At 43.7% G+C, this 15,435-nt stretch overlaps 1 protein-coding gene across 1 annotated transcript in view; it reads left to right on the top strand.

Moving 5' to 3' along the window:
• LOC138954431 (serine/threonine-protein phosphatase 2A regulatory subunit B'' subunit gamma-like) overlaps positions 1 to 15,435 on the top strand; it is a 64,833-nt gene that overhangs the window by 8,907 nt on the left and 40,491 nt on the right. Inside the window, exons 3-5 of the mRNA XM_070326280.1 lie at positions 1,161 to 1,210; positions 3,229 to 3,283; positions 6,292 to 6,404. Coding sequence (XP_070182381.1) covers positions 1,161 to 1,210; positions 3,229 to 3,283; positions 6,292 to 6,404 — 218 coding nt within the window. The remainder of the gene's footprint in view (positions 1 to 1,160; positions 1,211 to 3,228; positions 3,284 to 6,291; positions 6,405 to 15,435) is intronic.

Raw genomic sequence — 15,435 nt, 5'->3', positions numbered from 1 at the left:
AGGTTTGAACCGACCCTTTCGTTTAACCATTCAAAAAACAACAGCAATAACGCTGTTACTACTACAGCGCGCTCAACGTTCGCCTTTTTGAAGTCGCGATGAGATTTATTTCTTCTGGTGGCAAGCTTACCGTTCACAAACGCATGCGTACTACTACTAGTTAGGATTCCCCCAATTTTCGCGACCTTGACCGAATACTCTCGAAGTCACCACTCCGGCGTTCATCCCTAGTGAACAGTTGGAAAGTTAAACTTCGGGAGTTCCCACTTCCGAAAGAGGCCTCTACTTCCAGTGTTGCTGACTTCCTCCTCATGCATATGGGCCCTGGTGATGTGATTGTATTGTTCTTCTGGTGATGTGATTGTATTGTTCTTCTGGTCATGTGATTGTATTGTTCTTCTGGTCATGTGATTGTATTGTTCTTCTGGTCATGTGATTGTATTGTTCTTCTGGTCATGTGATTGTATTGTTCTTCTGGTCATGTGATTGTATTGTTCTTCTGGTCATGTGATTGTATTGTTCTTCTGGTCATGTGATTGTATTGTTCTTCTGGTCATGTGATTGTATTGTTCTTCTGGTCATGTGATTGTATTGTTCTTCTGGTGATGTGATTGTATTGTTCTTCTGGTCATGTGATTGCATTGTTCTTCTGGTGATGTGATTGTATTGTTCTTCTGGTCATGTGATTGTATTGTTCTTCTGGTCATGTGATTGTATTGTTCTTCTGGTCATGTGATTGTATTTTTCTTCTGGTCATGTGATTGTATTGTTCTTCTGGTCATGTGATTGTATTGTTCTTCTGGTCATGTGATTGTATTGTTCTTCTGGTCATGTGATTGTATTGTTCTTCTGGTCATGTGATTGTATTGTTCTTCTGGTCATGTGATTGTATTGTTCTTCTGGTCATGTGATTGTATTGTTCTTCTGGTCATGTGATTGTATTGTTCTTCTGGTCATGTGATTGTATTGTTCTTCTGGTCATGTGATTGTATTGTTCTTCTGGTCATGTGATTGTATTGTTCTTCTGGTGATGTGATTGTATTGTTCTTCTGGTCATGTGATTGTATTGTTCTTCTGGTGATGTGATTGTATTGTTCTTCTGGTCATGTGATTGTATTGTTCTTCTGGTCATGTGATTGTATTGTTCCTCTTACTTTCAGCTCCCCTCAGACAAAGACCCACTGCTGCTGAAATTGAGAGAGGAATCGAGGTAAGTAAACATGGCACCAGACTTGGTATTTCACTTATTTTTGTTGTCGTTTAATGTGATCTGTTGATTCCCCCGAGTGATGAGTCAGTCATTTGTACGAACTGCATGCTGACCTTGAACACATAACTTACATAACTTAGTGTTGAGGTTTTCTCTCATGTCCTTGAATGTAAAGTGTAACAACTTTTATCGTAGGGGTTTGGTGACCTCCAAACAGGATGCAGTTCATGTATCGTTGAGTGTTCTGAAATTTCAAGTGATCACGGCCACGTCATTTAGGAATATAACAAATTAAGTTTTCTTGAGATATTTTTGTTGCTGGAGCATTGAAACTTGTCTTTTCATTGCTGTTGAGAAAGGGAACTTGATTACAATCCTCCTTTTTGACTCCTGCACAGTCAGTGAGTGAGTCATAGTAGTCAGTGACTGAGTGAGTCATAGTAGTCAGTGACTGAGTGAGTCATCGTAGTCAGTGACTGAGCGAGTCATAGTAGTCAGTGACTGAGCGAGTAACAGTAGTCAGTGACTGAGTGAGTCATAGTAGTCAGTGACTGAGTGAGTCATAGCAGTCTGTGACTAAGCGAGTCATAGTAGTCAGTGACTGAGTGAGTCATAGTAGTCAGTGACTGAGTGAGTCATAGTATTCAGTGACTGAGTCATAGCAGTCAGTGACTGAGTGAGTCATAGCAGTCAGTGACTGAGTGAGTCATAGCAGTCAGTGACTGGGCGAGTCATAGTAGTCAGTGACTGAGTGAGTCATAGTAGTCAGTGACTGAGTGAGTCATAGTAGTCAGTGACTGAGTGAGTCATAGCAGTCAGTGACTGAGTGTCATAGCAGTCAGTGACTGAGTGAGTCATAGCAGTCAGTGACTGAGCGGGTCATAGCAGTCAGTGACTGAGTGAGTCATAGCAGTCAGTGACTGAGCGAGTCATAGCAGTCAGTGACTGAGTGAGTCATAGTAGTCAGTGACTGAGTCAGTCATAGTAGTCAGTGACTGAGTCATAGCAGTCAGTGACTGAGTGAGTCATAGCAGTCAGTGACTGAGTGAGTCATAGCAGTCAGTGACTGAGTGAGTCATAGCAGTCAGTGACTGAGTGAGTCATAGTAGTCAGTGACTGAGTGAGTCATAGCAGTCAGTGACTGAGTGAGTCATAGTAGTCAGTGACTGAGCGAGTCATAGTAGTCAGTGACTGAGCGAGTCATAGTAGTCAGTGACTGAGCGAGTAACAGTAGTCAGTGACTGAGTGAGTCATAGTAGTCAGTGACTGAGTGAGTCATAGCAGTCTGTGACTAAGCGAGTCATAGTAGTCAGTGACTGAGTGAGTCATAGTAGTCAGTGACTGAGTGAGTCATAGTATTCAGTGACTGAGTCATAGCAGTCAGTGACTGAGTGAGTCATAGCAGTCAGTGACTGAGTGAGTCATAGCAGTCAGTGACTGAGTGAGTCATAGCAGTCAGTGACTGAGCGAGTCATAGTAGTCAGTGACTGAGTGAGTCATAGTAGTCAGTGACTGAGTGAGTCATAGTAGTCAGTGACTGAGTGAGTCATAGCAGTCAGTGACTGAGTGTCATAGCAGTCAGTGACTGAGTGAGTCATAGCAGTCAGTGACTGAGCGGGTCATAGCAGTCAGTGACTGAGTGAGTCATAGCAGTCAGTGACTGAGCGAGTCATAGCAGTCAGTGACTGAGTGAGTCATAGTAGTCAGTGACTGAGTCAGTCATAGTAGTCAGTGACTGAGTCATAGCAGTCAGTGACTGAGTGAGTCATAGCAGTCAGTGACTGAGTGAGTCATAGCAGTCAGTGACTGAGTGAGTCATAGCAGTCAGTGACTGAGTCATAGTAGTCAGTGACTGAGTGAGTCATAGCAGTCAGTGACTGAGTGAGTCATAGTAGTCAAACTTGTAGCAGACTGTGTGCATGGAGTTTGTTGTACAGTATTATGCTCCTTCTCTTTGACTTGTTGCTGCAAGTGTTTATTGCTCTTCATATTTGAGGATTGGATCTTTCTGCTTGTAGGGCGGTTTTCCTTCAGAGACGAAGCCGTGAACTGCTGGACAATGATGAGCTTCAGGTATGTTGTTGATCACTCTCTTTTTGCATGTAGTCAAGTTTTGATTACATGTTTTAACAGACACTGTTGATCACTCTCTTTTTGCATGTAGTCAAGTTTTGATTACATGTTTTAACAGACACTGTTGATCACTCTCTTTTTGCATGTAGTCAAGTTTTGATTACATGTTTTAACAGACACTGTTGATCACTCTCTTTTTGCATGTAGTCAAGTTTTGATTACATGTTTTAACAGACACTGTTGATCACTCTCTTTTTGCATGTAGTCAAGTTTTGATTACATGTTTTAACAGACACTGAGACAGGGAAGCTGGACCCGGGTGTAGTGTGTGTGTGCTAAGAGCAATTCCCAGAAACTACTGGACCGACCTTCATGAATTTTACATGAGAGTTCCTTCAAATGATATCCCCGGATGTTTTTTTTAAATTTTTTTTTTAATACATCACTAAATGTCTGGGTTTTTTTTAATGTTGAGGCGGCACTGTCACACCCTCATTTTTCGATTAAATTGATAGACATTTTTATAAAGAAATTATTAAAGGCGTTGGCTTTGTCTTGGCTTAATTCGTAAACTTTGCCGTTGTCACAGATAGGTGGAATTTCATCTTCACATAAACCTTTCTTCTTCATGAATGACTTCACCAGTTTCCACCAGTCTTTGCTACCAAACTGCGTTGGATCAGAAACTTTAACATCTAATTCGAAATAGAATTCAATAATACGTTCTCTTTTCTTTGTTGTAATAAGGTTACGTGCCTGGCGATAGTTCAACCAGTCTTCCGGCTGTTTGCTTGTTTTGGCTTTCAAGTGAATCTTGTCACGTTGGTCAATTAACATTAGGATTCCAGGTGTTATCCAGGGTGCGTCTTTAGGGCATATCGTAACTTCTTTTACTGGCATAAACTTTATGTTTTGCTATATCCATAAACATTGCAGAAAAAATATTAACACTTTCATCAAACACCTCCTTCATCAAAATTTCTTGCCAGTTAACCTGAGAAAGTGCTGCACAGAAACCATCAACATTAAGTTTACTATAATTAAAAATTGTTCTTTTATACTATAGGAAATATTTTTGTTCACACTTCTATAAACAGCTTGTGGTACAGCTGCTCTTCATAAAAGGTACCGCTCTGTCAGTAGGCATGGTGTCTATACTGACAGCTGTTCATCATAAAAGGTACCGCTTTGTCAGTAGGCATGGTGTCTATACTGACAGCTGTTCATCATAAAAGGTACCGCTTTGTCAGTAGGCATGGTGTCTATACTGACAGCTGTTCATCATAAAAGGTACCGCTCAGTCAGTAGGCATGGTGTCTATACTGACAGCTGTTCATCATAAAAGGTACCGCTCTGTCAGTAGGCATGGTGTCTATACTGACAGCTGTTCATCATAAAAGGTACCGCTTTGTCAGTAGGCATGGTGTCTATACTGACAGCTGTTCATCATAAAAGGTACCGCTTTGTCAGTAGGCATGGTGTCTATACTGACAGCTGTTCATCATAAAAGGTACTGCTCAGTCAGTAGGCATGGTGTCTATACTGACAGCTGTTCATCATAAAAGGTACCGCTCAGTCAGTAGGCCTTGTGTCTATACAGACAGCTGTTTTTTTTATGAAAGGTACCGCTTTGTCAGTAGGCATGGTGTCTATACAGACAGCTGTTTTTTTTATGAAAGGTACCGCTTTGTCAGTAGGCATTGTGTCTATACTGACAGCTGTTCATCATAAAAGGTACCGCTCTGTCAGTAGGCATGGTGTCTATACTGACAGCTGTTCATCATAAAAGGTACCGCTTTGTCAGTAGGCATGGTGTCTATACTGACAGCTGTTCATCATAAAAGGTACTGCTCAGTCAGTAGGCATGGTGTCTATACTGACAGCTGTTCATCATAAAAGGTACCGCTCAGTCAGTAGGCCTTGTGTCTATACAGACAGCTGTTTTTTGAGTCACTTGAGAAAAAGTGACTCTATGTAATCGGTCAGTGTTAGTCTGTCCGGCCGGCCGTCCGGCCGGCCGTCCGTAGACACCACCTTAACGTTGGACTTTTCTCGGAAACTATCAAAGCGATCCGGCTCATATTTTGTTTAGTCGTGACCTCCAATGACCTCTACACTTTAACGATGGTTTCGTTGACCTTTGACCTTTTTCAAGGTCACAGGTCAGCGTCAAAGGAAAAATTAGACATTTTATATCTTTGACAAAGTTCATCGGATGTGATTGAAACTTTGTAGGATTATTCTTTACATCAAAGTATTTACATCTGTAGCCTTTTACGAACGTTATCAGAAAAACAAGGGAGATAACTAGCCTTTTCTGTTCGGCAACACACAACTTAACGTTGGGCTTTTCTCGGAAACTATAAAAGTGACCGGGCTCAAATTTTATGTGAACGTGACTCCCAGTGACCTCTACACTTTGACGTCTGCTTTGGTGACCTTTGACCTTTTTCAAGGTCACAGGTATGTCTTGAAGGAAAAAAATTGAAATATCATATCTCTGAAACTATTCATCGGATTTGATTCAAACTTTATAGGATTATTCTTTACATCAAATTATTTACATCTGTATTGTGTTGTGAATAGCAATTTCTTCCTGTCCATCTGATGCCTCATATAATATTCAGAACTGCGAAAGTGACTCGATCGAGCGTTTGCTCTTCTTGTTTTATGAAAGGTACCGCTTTGTCAGTAGGCATGGTGTCTATACTGACAGCTGTTCATCATAAAAGGTACCGCTTTGTCAGTAGGCATGGTGTCTATACTGACAGCTGTTCATCATAAAAGGTACTGCTTAGTCAGTCGGCATGGTGTCTATACTGACAGCTGTTCATCATAAAAGGTACCGCTCAGTCAGTAGGCATTGTGTCTATATTGACAGCTGCCCTTTTGTGAAATGAACTGCTCAGTCAGGAAACAGGAATGACTGTGCAAAACATAAGAAAGAGAATGTGCTTTTAGTTGAACACCCCTTGCTAGAGTGAACCATTTATTTTATTTTGTGTCAGAAACTGTGGTTTCTGTTGGACAAGAACCACACGCCGCCGCTGCACGGAGAGGAGCAGATGATCAGCTACCAAGACTTCCTGCTCGTCGCCGCTGAGGCCGGTTCCAAGTGCCAGTCAGTATTGTGTTGTGTGTTTTGTATTGTCTTGTGTGTTGTGTGCCAGTCAGTATTGTCTTGTGTGTTGTGTGCCAGTCAGTATTGCCTTGTGTGTTTTGTATTGCCTTGTGTGTTGTGTGCCAGTCAGTATTGTCTTGTGTGTTGTGTGCCAATCAGTATTGTGTTGTGTGTTTTGTATTGCCTTGTGTGTTGTGTGCCAGTCAGTATTGCCTTGTGTGTTGTGTGCCAGTCAGTATTGCCTTGTGTGTTGTGTGCCAGTCAGTATTGCCTTGTGTTTTGTGTGCCAGTCAGTATTGCCTTGTGTGTTGTGTGCCAGTCTGTATTGCCTTGTGTGTTATGTGCCAGTCAGTCTTGTCTTGTGTGTTGTGTGCCAGTGTGTATTGCCTTGTGTGTTGTGTGCCAGTCAGTATTGCCTTGTGTGTTGTGTGCCAGTCAGTATTGTCTTGTGTGTTGTGTGCCAATCAGTATTGTCTTGTGTGTTGTGTGCCAGTCAGTATTGTCTTGTGTGTTGTGTGCCAGTCAGTATTGTCTTATGTGTTGTGTGCCAGTCTGTATTGCCTTGTGTGTTGTGTGCCAGTCAGTATTGCCTTGTGTGTTGTGTGCCAGTCTGTATTGCCTTGTGTGTTGTGTGCCAGTCAGTATTGCCTTGTGTGTTGTGTGCCAGTGTGTATTGCCTTGTGTGTTGTGTGTCAGTGTGTATTGCCTTGTGTGTTGTGTGCCAGTCAGTATTGCCTTGTGTGTTGTGTGTCAGTGTGTATTGCCTTGTGTGTTATGTGTCAGTGTGTATTGCCTTGTGTGTTGTGTGTCAGTCTGTATTGCCTTGTGTGTTGTGTGCCAGTCTGTATTGCCTTGTGTGTTGTGTGTCAGTGTGTATTGCCTTGTGTGTTGTGTGTCAGTCTGTATTGCCTTGTGTGTTGTGTGTCAGTGTGTATTGCCTTGTGTGTTGTGTGTCAGTGTGTATTGCCTTGTGTGTTATGTGTCAGTGTGTATTGCCTTGTGTGTTGTGTGTCAGTGTGTATTGCCTTGTGTGTTGTGTGTCAGTGTGTATTGCCTTGTGTGTTGTGTGCCAGTCTGTATTGCCTTGTGTGTTGTGTGCCAGTCAGTATTGCCTTGTGTGTTGTGTGCCAGTGTGTATTGCCTTGTGTGTTGTGTGCCAGTCAGTATTGCCTTGTGTGTTGTGTGCCAGTCAGTATTGCCTTGTGTGTTGTGTGCCAGTCTGTATTGCCTTGTGTGTTGTGTGCCAGTCAGTATTGCCTTGTGTGTTGTGTGACAGTCAGTATTGCCTTGTGTGTTGTGTGTCAGTGTGTATTGCCTTGTGTGTTGTGTGCCAATCTGTATTGCCTTGTGTGTTGTGTGCCAGTCTGTATTGCCTTGTGTGTTGTGTGCCAGTCTGTATTGCCTTGTGTGTTGTGTGCCAGTCTGTATTGCCTTGTGTGTTGTGTGTCAGTGTGTATTGCCTTGTGTGTTGTGTGCCAATCTGTATTGCCTTGTGTGTTGTGTGCCAGTCTGTATTGCCTTGTGTGTTGTGTGTCAGTGTGTATTGCCTTGTGTGTTGTGTGCCAATCTGTATTGCCTTGTGTGTTGTGTGCCAGTCAGTATTGGATCGTTTTATAAAAAATAAAATTTTAATTACAATTCAGATTTTTAATGACCAAAGTCATTAATCAATTTTTAAGCCTCCAAGCTGAAATGCAACACAAAGTCCGGCCTTCGTCGAAGATTGCTTTGCCAAAATTTCAATCAATTTAATTGAAAAATGAGGGTGTGACGGTGCCGCTTCAACTTTTACAAAAAGCCGGATATGACATCATCAAAGACATTTATCCAAAAAAAGAAAAAAAACATCTGGGGATATCATGCCCAGGAACTCTCATGTAAAATTTCATAAAGATCGGTCCAGTGGTTTACTCTGAATCGCTCTACACACGCACAGACACACACACACATATACACCACGACCCTCGTCTCGATTCCCCCTCTATGTTAAAAAATTTAGTCAAAACTTGACTAAATGTAAAAATGACTACACGCTGTGTAAAATCTGCTCCAGTGCAAATGAAAATGCCAGTATCTGTCATACTTTCTGCTCCGCACGCATCGCTGACACCGCATGCGGAAAGCAGCAATGGCGTCTGCTATACAAACGAGACAGCTCTGGCTATGATGAGAGATTCAAACGTTATTTCTTGAGATTCTCAACAAAACAAATGAACCTGAACCACTTGATCTAATCTTCATTTAAAAAAATAGAAAATAAAGAGACGCAAAACAATCATAAAAAACGAAAACTTCTTTTCACGTTGGACTGTACCTAGATCTACTCTACCCATGAATTTGCCACTTGGTTGCGTTTTTCTGACAGAAAGGCATTTTTTTTCGAATTCAGTTTGTAAACATGACAAAATCATATTAGTGGTTTAAGTTCTACACGCAAAATAGTAAAAATAGAGCCATCGTAAAGCTCAAACTTACCTCAAAGGTTGTGGTATCATGTACCGTCTCGCACGTCTGTCGTCAACTTTGGCGCGGACACCGCAACAACAAAGTTTTCCTGCGTCTAACCGCGTGCTCGATTGTACGAAAACACGTTTGCACCGTGTAACCCCCACAGGGACTCCCTTATATTCATGCGCGAATGGGTTGAAAGATCGCAAGTTTGCCAGAAAATAGTTCTGCAATGTGCTCACACGTATCGCAAATTTTCGGACACCACTTGCAGATCTATCAGAACATCTCATTAAACTTGCTTTACAGACTCAACTTGAATCTCATTCAATCGCGAGTAACGACATCGAATATTTTACTATGTCAGAGTAGAATTATCCATCCCCTGAAACAGTATGCACAAGTTATGTTTGGGCATGGCGTTGAAGCTAAAAATAGGACACCAGGCGTGACGTGCGAGACGATTGTTTCTACATGGTCAAATGCAACCAAGTTATTATCAAAAGATCGTTTGGGCGCATCGGGCGGGTGAAATAAAATTCATACACAGGAATTTGCAACAATTGTAGAAAAATGTGTTATCAAATGGGTAAATTTGAGGCATGTGTATGTGCAGAGATAGCATGTCACACTTTCGAATGGAAAAAAGTGGCGATTTCAGAGCTTCTGCAGTGCAAAGCAAATCACAGAATTTACAAACGCTTTAGTTCTTGTTCACACTGTTGCTCCAAATAACACTGAAGACAACAAAACACATAAAAATAAAGGAAAGTAATTATGTTGTTGTTTATTTAAATGTTTTTGTACGCTGTCCCGACTGACCAGTTTCCAGGAGAGTGACCCATATGCGTTGTAATTGGCGACGAATGCTGGATGATTACTATTTTTGTGCCAGGATTACTATTTTTGGGGCTGAGCATTACTCCAAAACACTTATGGGGGTAAACAGGTCTGGTATTGCCTTGTGGGTTGTGTGCCAGTCAGTATTGCCTTGTGGGTTGTGTGCCAGTCAGTATTGCCTTGTGTTGTGTGCCAATCAGTATTGCCTTGTGTTTTGTGTGCCAGTCAGTATTGCCTTGTGGGTTGTGTGCCAGTCAGTATTGCCTTGTGTTTTGTGTGCCAGTCAGTATTGCCTTGTGTGTTGTGTGCCAGTCAGTATTGCCTTGTGTGTTGTGTGTCAGTGTGTATTGCCTTGTGTGTTGTGTGCCAGTCAGTCTTGCCTTGTGTTTTGTGTGCCAGTCAGTATTGCCTTGTGGGTTGTGTGCCAGTCAGTATTGCCTTGTGTGTTGTGTGACAGTCAGTATTGCCTTGTGTGTTGTGTGCCAGTCAGTATTGCCTTGTGTGTTATGTGCCAGTCTGTATTGCCTTGTGTGTTGTGTGACAGTCAGTATTGCCTTGTGTGTTGTGTGCCAGTCAGTATTGCCTTGTGTGTTGTGTGCCAGTCAGTATTGCCTTGTGTGTTGTGTGCCAGTCTGTATTGCCTTGTGTGTTGTGTGCCAGTCAGTATTGCCTTGTGTGTTGTGTGCCAGTCTGTATTGCCTTGTGTGTTGTGTGTCAGTCTGTATTGCCTTGTGTGTTGTGTGTCAGTCTGTATTGCCTTGTGTGTTGTGTGTCAGTCTGTATTGCCTTGTGTGTTGTGTGCCAGTCTGTATTGCCTTGTGTGTTGTGTGCCAGTGTGTATTGCCTTGTGTGTTGTGTGCCAGTCAGTCTTGCCTTGTGTTTTGTGTGCCAGTCAGTATTGCCTTGTGTGTTGTGTGCCAGTCAGTATTGCCTTGTGTGTTGTGTGCCAGTCAGTATTGCCTTGTGTGTTGTGTGACAGTCAGTATTGCCTTGTGTGTTGTGTGCCAGTCAGTATTGCCTTGTGTGTTGTGTGCCAGTCAGTATTGCCTTGTGTGTTGTGTGCCAGTCAGTATTGCCTTGTGTGTTGTGTGCCAGTCAGTATTGCCTTGTGTGTTGTGTGCCAGTCTGTATTGCCTTGTGTGTTGTGTGCCAGTCAGTATTGCCTTGTGTGTTGTGTGCCAGTGTGTATTGCCTTGTGTGTTGTGTGCCAGTCTGTATTGCCTTGTGTGTTGTGTGCCAGTCAGTATTGCCTTGTGTTTTGTGTGTCAGTGTGTATTGCCTTGTGTGTTGTGTGCCAGTCAGTATTGCCTTGTGTGTTGTGTGCCAGTCAGTATTGCCTTGTGGGTTGTGTGACAGTCAGTATTGCCTTGTGTGTTGTGTGCCAGTCAGTATTGCCTTGTGTGTTGTGTGCCAGTGTGTATTGCCTTGTGTGTTGTGTGACAGTCAGTATTGCCTTGTGTGTTGTGTGCCAGTCAGTATTGCCTTGTGTGTTGTGTGCCAGTCAGTATTGCCTTGTGTGTTGTGTGCCAGTCTGTATTGCCTTGTGTGTTGTGTGACAGTCAGTATTGCCTTGTGTGTTGTGTGCCAGTCAGTATTGCCTTGTGTGTTATGTGCCAGTCTGTATTGCCTTGTGTGTTGTGTGTCAGTGTGTATTGCCTTGTGTGTTGTGTGCCAGTGTGTATTGCCTTGTGTGTTGTGTGCCAGTCTGTATTGCCTTGTGTGTTGTGTGTCAGTGTGTATTGCCTTGTGTGTTGTGTGCCAGTGTGTATTGCCTTGTGTGTTGTGTGCCAGTCTGTATTGCCTTGTGTGTTGTGTGTCAGTGTGTATTGCCTTGTGTGTTGTGTGCCAGTGTGTATTGCCTTGTGTGTTGTGTGCCAGTCAGTATTGCCTTGTGTGTTGTGTGTCAGTGTGTATTGCCTTGTGTGTTATGTGCCAGTCTGTATTGCCTTGTGTGTTGTGTGCCAGTCAGTATTGTGTTGTGTGCCAGTCTGTATTGCCTTGTGTGTTGTGTGCCAGTCAGTATTGCCTTGTGTGTTGTGTGCCAGTCTGTATTGCCTTGTGTGTTGTGTGCCAATCTGTATTGCCTTGTGTGTTGTGTGCCAGTCTGTATTGCCTTGTGTGTTGTGTGCCAGTCAGTATTGCCTTGTGTGTTGTGTGCCAGTGTGTATTGCCTTGTGTGTTGTGTGCCAGTCTGTATTGCCTTGTGTGTTGTGTGCCAGTCAGTATTGCCTTGTGTGTTGTGTGCCAGTCAGTATTGCCTTGTGTGTTGTGTGCCAGTCTGTATTGCCTTGTGTGTTGTGTGTCAGTGTGTATTGCCTTGTGTGTTGTGTGACAGTCAGTATTGCCTTGTGTGTTGTGTGTCAGTGTGTATTGCCTTGTGTGTTATGTGCCAGTCTGTATTGCCTTGTGTGTTGTGTGCCAGTGTGTATTGCCTTGTGTGTTATGTGCCAGTCTGTATTGCCTTGTGTGTTGTGTGCCAGTCTGTATTGCCTTGTGTGTTGTGTGTCAGTGTGTATTGCCTTGTGTGTTGTGTGCCAGTCTGTATTGCCTTGTGTGTTATGTGTCAGTGTGTATTGCCTTGTGTGTTGTGTGCCAGTCAGTATTGCCTTGTGTGTTGTGTGCCAGTCTGTATTGCCTTGTGTGTTGTGTGCCAGTGTGTATTGCCTTGTGTGTTGTGTGCCAGTCAGTATTGCCTTGTGTGTTGTGTGCCAGTCTGTATTGCCTTGTGTGTTGTGTGCCAGTCAGTATTGCCTTGTGTGTTGTGTGCCAGTCAGTATTGCCTTGTGTGTTGTGTGCCAGTCAGTATTGCCTTGTGTGTTGTGTGCCAGTCAGTATTGCCTTGTGTGTTGTGTGCTAGTCAGTATTGCCTTGTGTGTTGTGTGTCAGTGTGTATTGCCTTGTGTGTTGTGTGCCAGTCAGTATTGCCTTGTGTGTTGTGTGCCAGTCTGTATTGCCTTGTGTGTTGTGTGTCAGTGTGTATTGCCTTGTGTGTTGTGTGCCAGTCAGTATTGCCTTGTGTGTTGTGTGTCAGTGTGTATTGCCTTGTGTGTTGTGTGCCAGTCAGTATTGCCTTGTGTGTTGTGTGCCAGTCAGTATTGCCTTGTGTGTTGTGTGCCAGTCTGTATTGCCTTGTGTGTTGTGTGCCAGTCAGTATTGCCTTGTGTGTTGTGTGCCAGTCAGTATTGCCTTGTGTGTTGTGTGTCAGTGTGTATTGCCTTGTGTGTTGTGTGTCAGTCTGTATTGCCTTGTGTGTTGTGTGTCAGTGTGTATTGCCTTGTGTGTTGTGTGTCAGTCTGTATTGCCTTGTGTGTTGTGTGTCAGTGTGTATTGTCTTGTGTGTTGTGTGTCAGTGTGTATTGCCTTGTGTGTTGTGTGCCAGTCAGTATTGCCTTGTGTGTTGTGTGCCAGTCTGTATTGCCTTGTGTGTTGTGTGTCAGTGTGTATTGCCTTGTGTGTTGTGTGCCAGTCTGTATTGCCTTGTGTGTTGTGTGCCAGTCAGTATTGCCTTGTGTGTTGTGTGCCAGTCTGTATTGCCTTGTGTGTTGTGTGCCAGTCTGTATTGCCTTGTGTGTTGTGTGCCAGTCAGTATTGTCTTGTGTGTTGTGTGCCAGTCAGTATTGCCTTGTGTGTTGTGTGCCAGTCAGTATTGTCTTGTGTGTTGTGTGCCAGTCAGTATTGTCTTGTGTGTTGTGTGCCAGTCAGTATTGTCTTGTGTGTTGTGTGTCAGTCAGTATTGCCTTGTGTGTTGTGTGTCAGTCTGTATTGCCTTGTGTGTTGTGTGCCAGTCAGTATTGCCTTGTGTGTTGTGTGCCAGTCTGTATTGCCTTGTGTGTTGTGTGTCAGTCTGTATTGCCTTGTGTGTTGTGTGCCAGTGTGTATTGCCTTGTGTGTTGTGTGCCAGTGTGTATTGCCTTGTGTGTTGTGTGCCAGTCAGTATTGCCTTGTGTGTTGTGTGCCAGTCTGTATTGCCTTGTGTGTTGTGTGCCAGTGTGTATTGCCTTGTGTGTTGTGTGCCAGTCTGTATTGCCTTGTGTGTTGTGTGCCAATCAGTATTGCCTTGTGTGTTGTGTGCCAGTCTGTATTGCCTTGTGTGTTGTGTGCCAATCAGTATTGTCTTGTGTGTTGTGTGCCAGTCAGTATTGCCTTGTGTGTTGTGTGCCAGTCTGTATTGCCTTGTGTGTTGTGTGCCAGTCAGTCTTGCCTTGTGTGTTGTGTGCCAGTCAGTATTGCCTTGTGTGTTGTGTGTCAGTGTGTATTGCCTTGTGTGTTGTGTGTCAGTCTGTATTGCCTTGTGTGTTGTGTGTCAGTGTGTATTGCCTTGTGTGTTGTGTGTCAGTGTGTATTGCCTTGTGTGTTGTGTGCCAGTCAGTATTGCCTTGTGTGTTGTGTGCCAGTGTGTATTGCCTTGTGTGTTGTGTGCCAGTGTGTATTGCCTTGTGTGTTGTGTGCCAGTGTGTATTGCCTTGTGTGTTGTGTGCCAGTCTGTATTGCCTTGTGTGTTGTGTGCCAGTCAGTATTGCCTTGTGTGTTGTGTGCCAGTCTGTATTGCCTTGTGTGTTGTGTGCCAGTCTGTATTGCCTTGTGTGTTGTGTGCCAGTCAGTATTGCCTTGTGTGTTGTGTGCCAGTCAGTATTGCCTTGTGTGTTGTGTGCCAGTCAGTATTGCCTTGTGTGTTGTGTGCCAGTCTGTATTGCCTTGTGTGTTGTGTGCCAGTCTGTATTGCCTTGTGTGTTGTGTGCCAGTCAGTATTGCCTTGTGTGTTGTGTGCCAGTCTGTATTGCCTTGTGTGTTGTGTGTCAGTCTGTATTGCCTTGTGTGTTGTGTGCCAGTGTGTATTGCCTTGTGTGTTGTGTGCCAGTGTGTATTGCCTTGTGTGTTGTGTGCCAGTCAGTATTGCCTTGTGTGTTGTGTGCCAGTCTGTATTGCCTTGTGTGTTGTGTGCCAGTCTGTATTGCCTTGTGTGTTGTGTGCCAGTGTGTATTGCCTTGTGTGTTGTGTGCCAGTCTGTATTGCCTTGTGTGTTGTGTGCCAGTCTGTATTGCCTTGTGTGTTGTGTGCCAGTCTGTATTGCCTTGTGTGTTGTGTGTCAGTGTGTATTGTCTTGTGTGTTGTGTGCCAGTCTGTATTGCCTTGTGTGTTGTGTGTCAGTCAGTATTGCCTTGTGTGTTGTGTGCCAGTGTGTATTGCCTTGTGTGTTGTGTGCCAGTCAGTATTGCCTTGTGTGTTGTGTGCCAGTCAGTATTGCCTTGTGTGTTGTGTGCCAGTCAGTATTGCCTTGTGTGTTGTGTGCCAGTCAGTATTGCCTTGTGTGTTGTGTGCCAGTCAGTATTGTGTTGTGTGTTGTGTGCCAGTCAGTATTGTCTTATGTGTTGTGTGTCAGTGTGTATTGCCTTGTGTGTTGTGTGCCAGTCAGTCTTGCCTTGTGTTTTGTGTGCCAATCAGTATTGCCTTGTGTGTTCTGTGCCAGTCAGTATTGCCTTGTGTTTTGTGTGCCAATCAGTATTGCCTTGTGTGTTGTGTGCCAGTCAGTATTGCCTTGTGTTTTGTGTGCCAATCAGTATTGCCTTGTGTGTTGTGTGCCAGTCTGTATTGTGTTGTGTGTTCTGTGCCAGTGTGTATTGCCTTGTGTGTTGTGTGTCAGTCTGTATTGTGTTGTGTGTTGTGTGCCAGTCTGTATTGTGTTGTGTGTTGTGTGCCAGTCTGTATTGCCTTGTGTGTTGTGTGTCAGTGTGTATTGCCTTGT

The sequence above is a fragment of the Littorina saxatilis genome, unplaced genomic scaffold (assembly GCF_037325665.1).
Source record: "Littorina saxatilis isolate snail1 unplaced genomic scaffold, US_GU_Lsax_2.0 scaffold_321, whole genome shotgun sequence".
Classification (NCBI taxonomy): domain Eukaryota; kingdom Metazoa; phylum Mollusca; class Gastropoda; order Littorinimorpha; family Littorinidae; genus Littorina; species Littorina saxatilis.
This window is presented reverse-complemented; position numbering and strand designations above follow the sequence as displayed.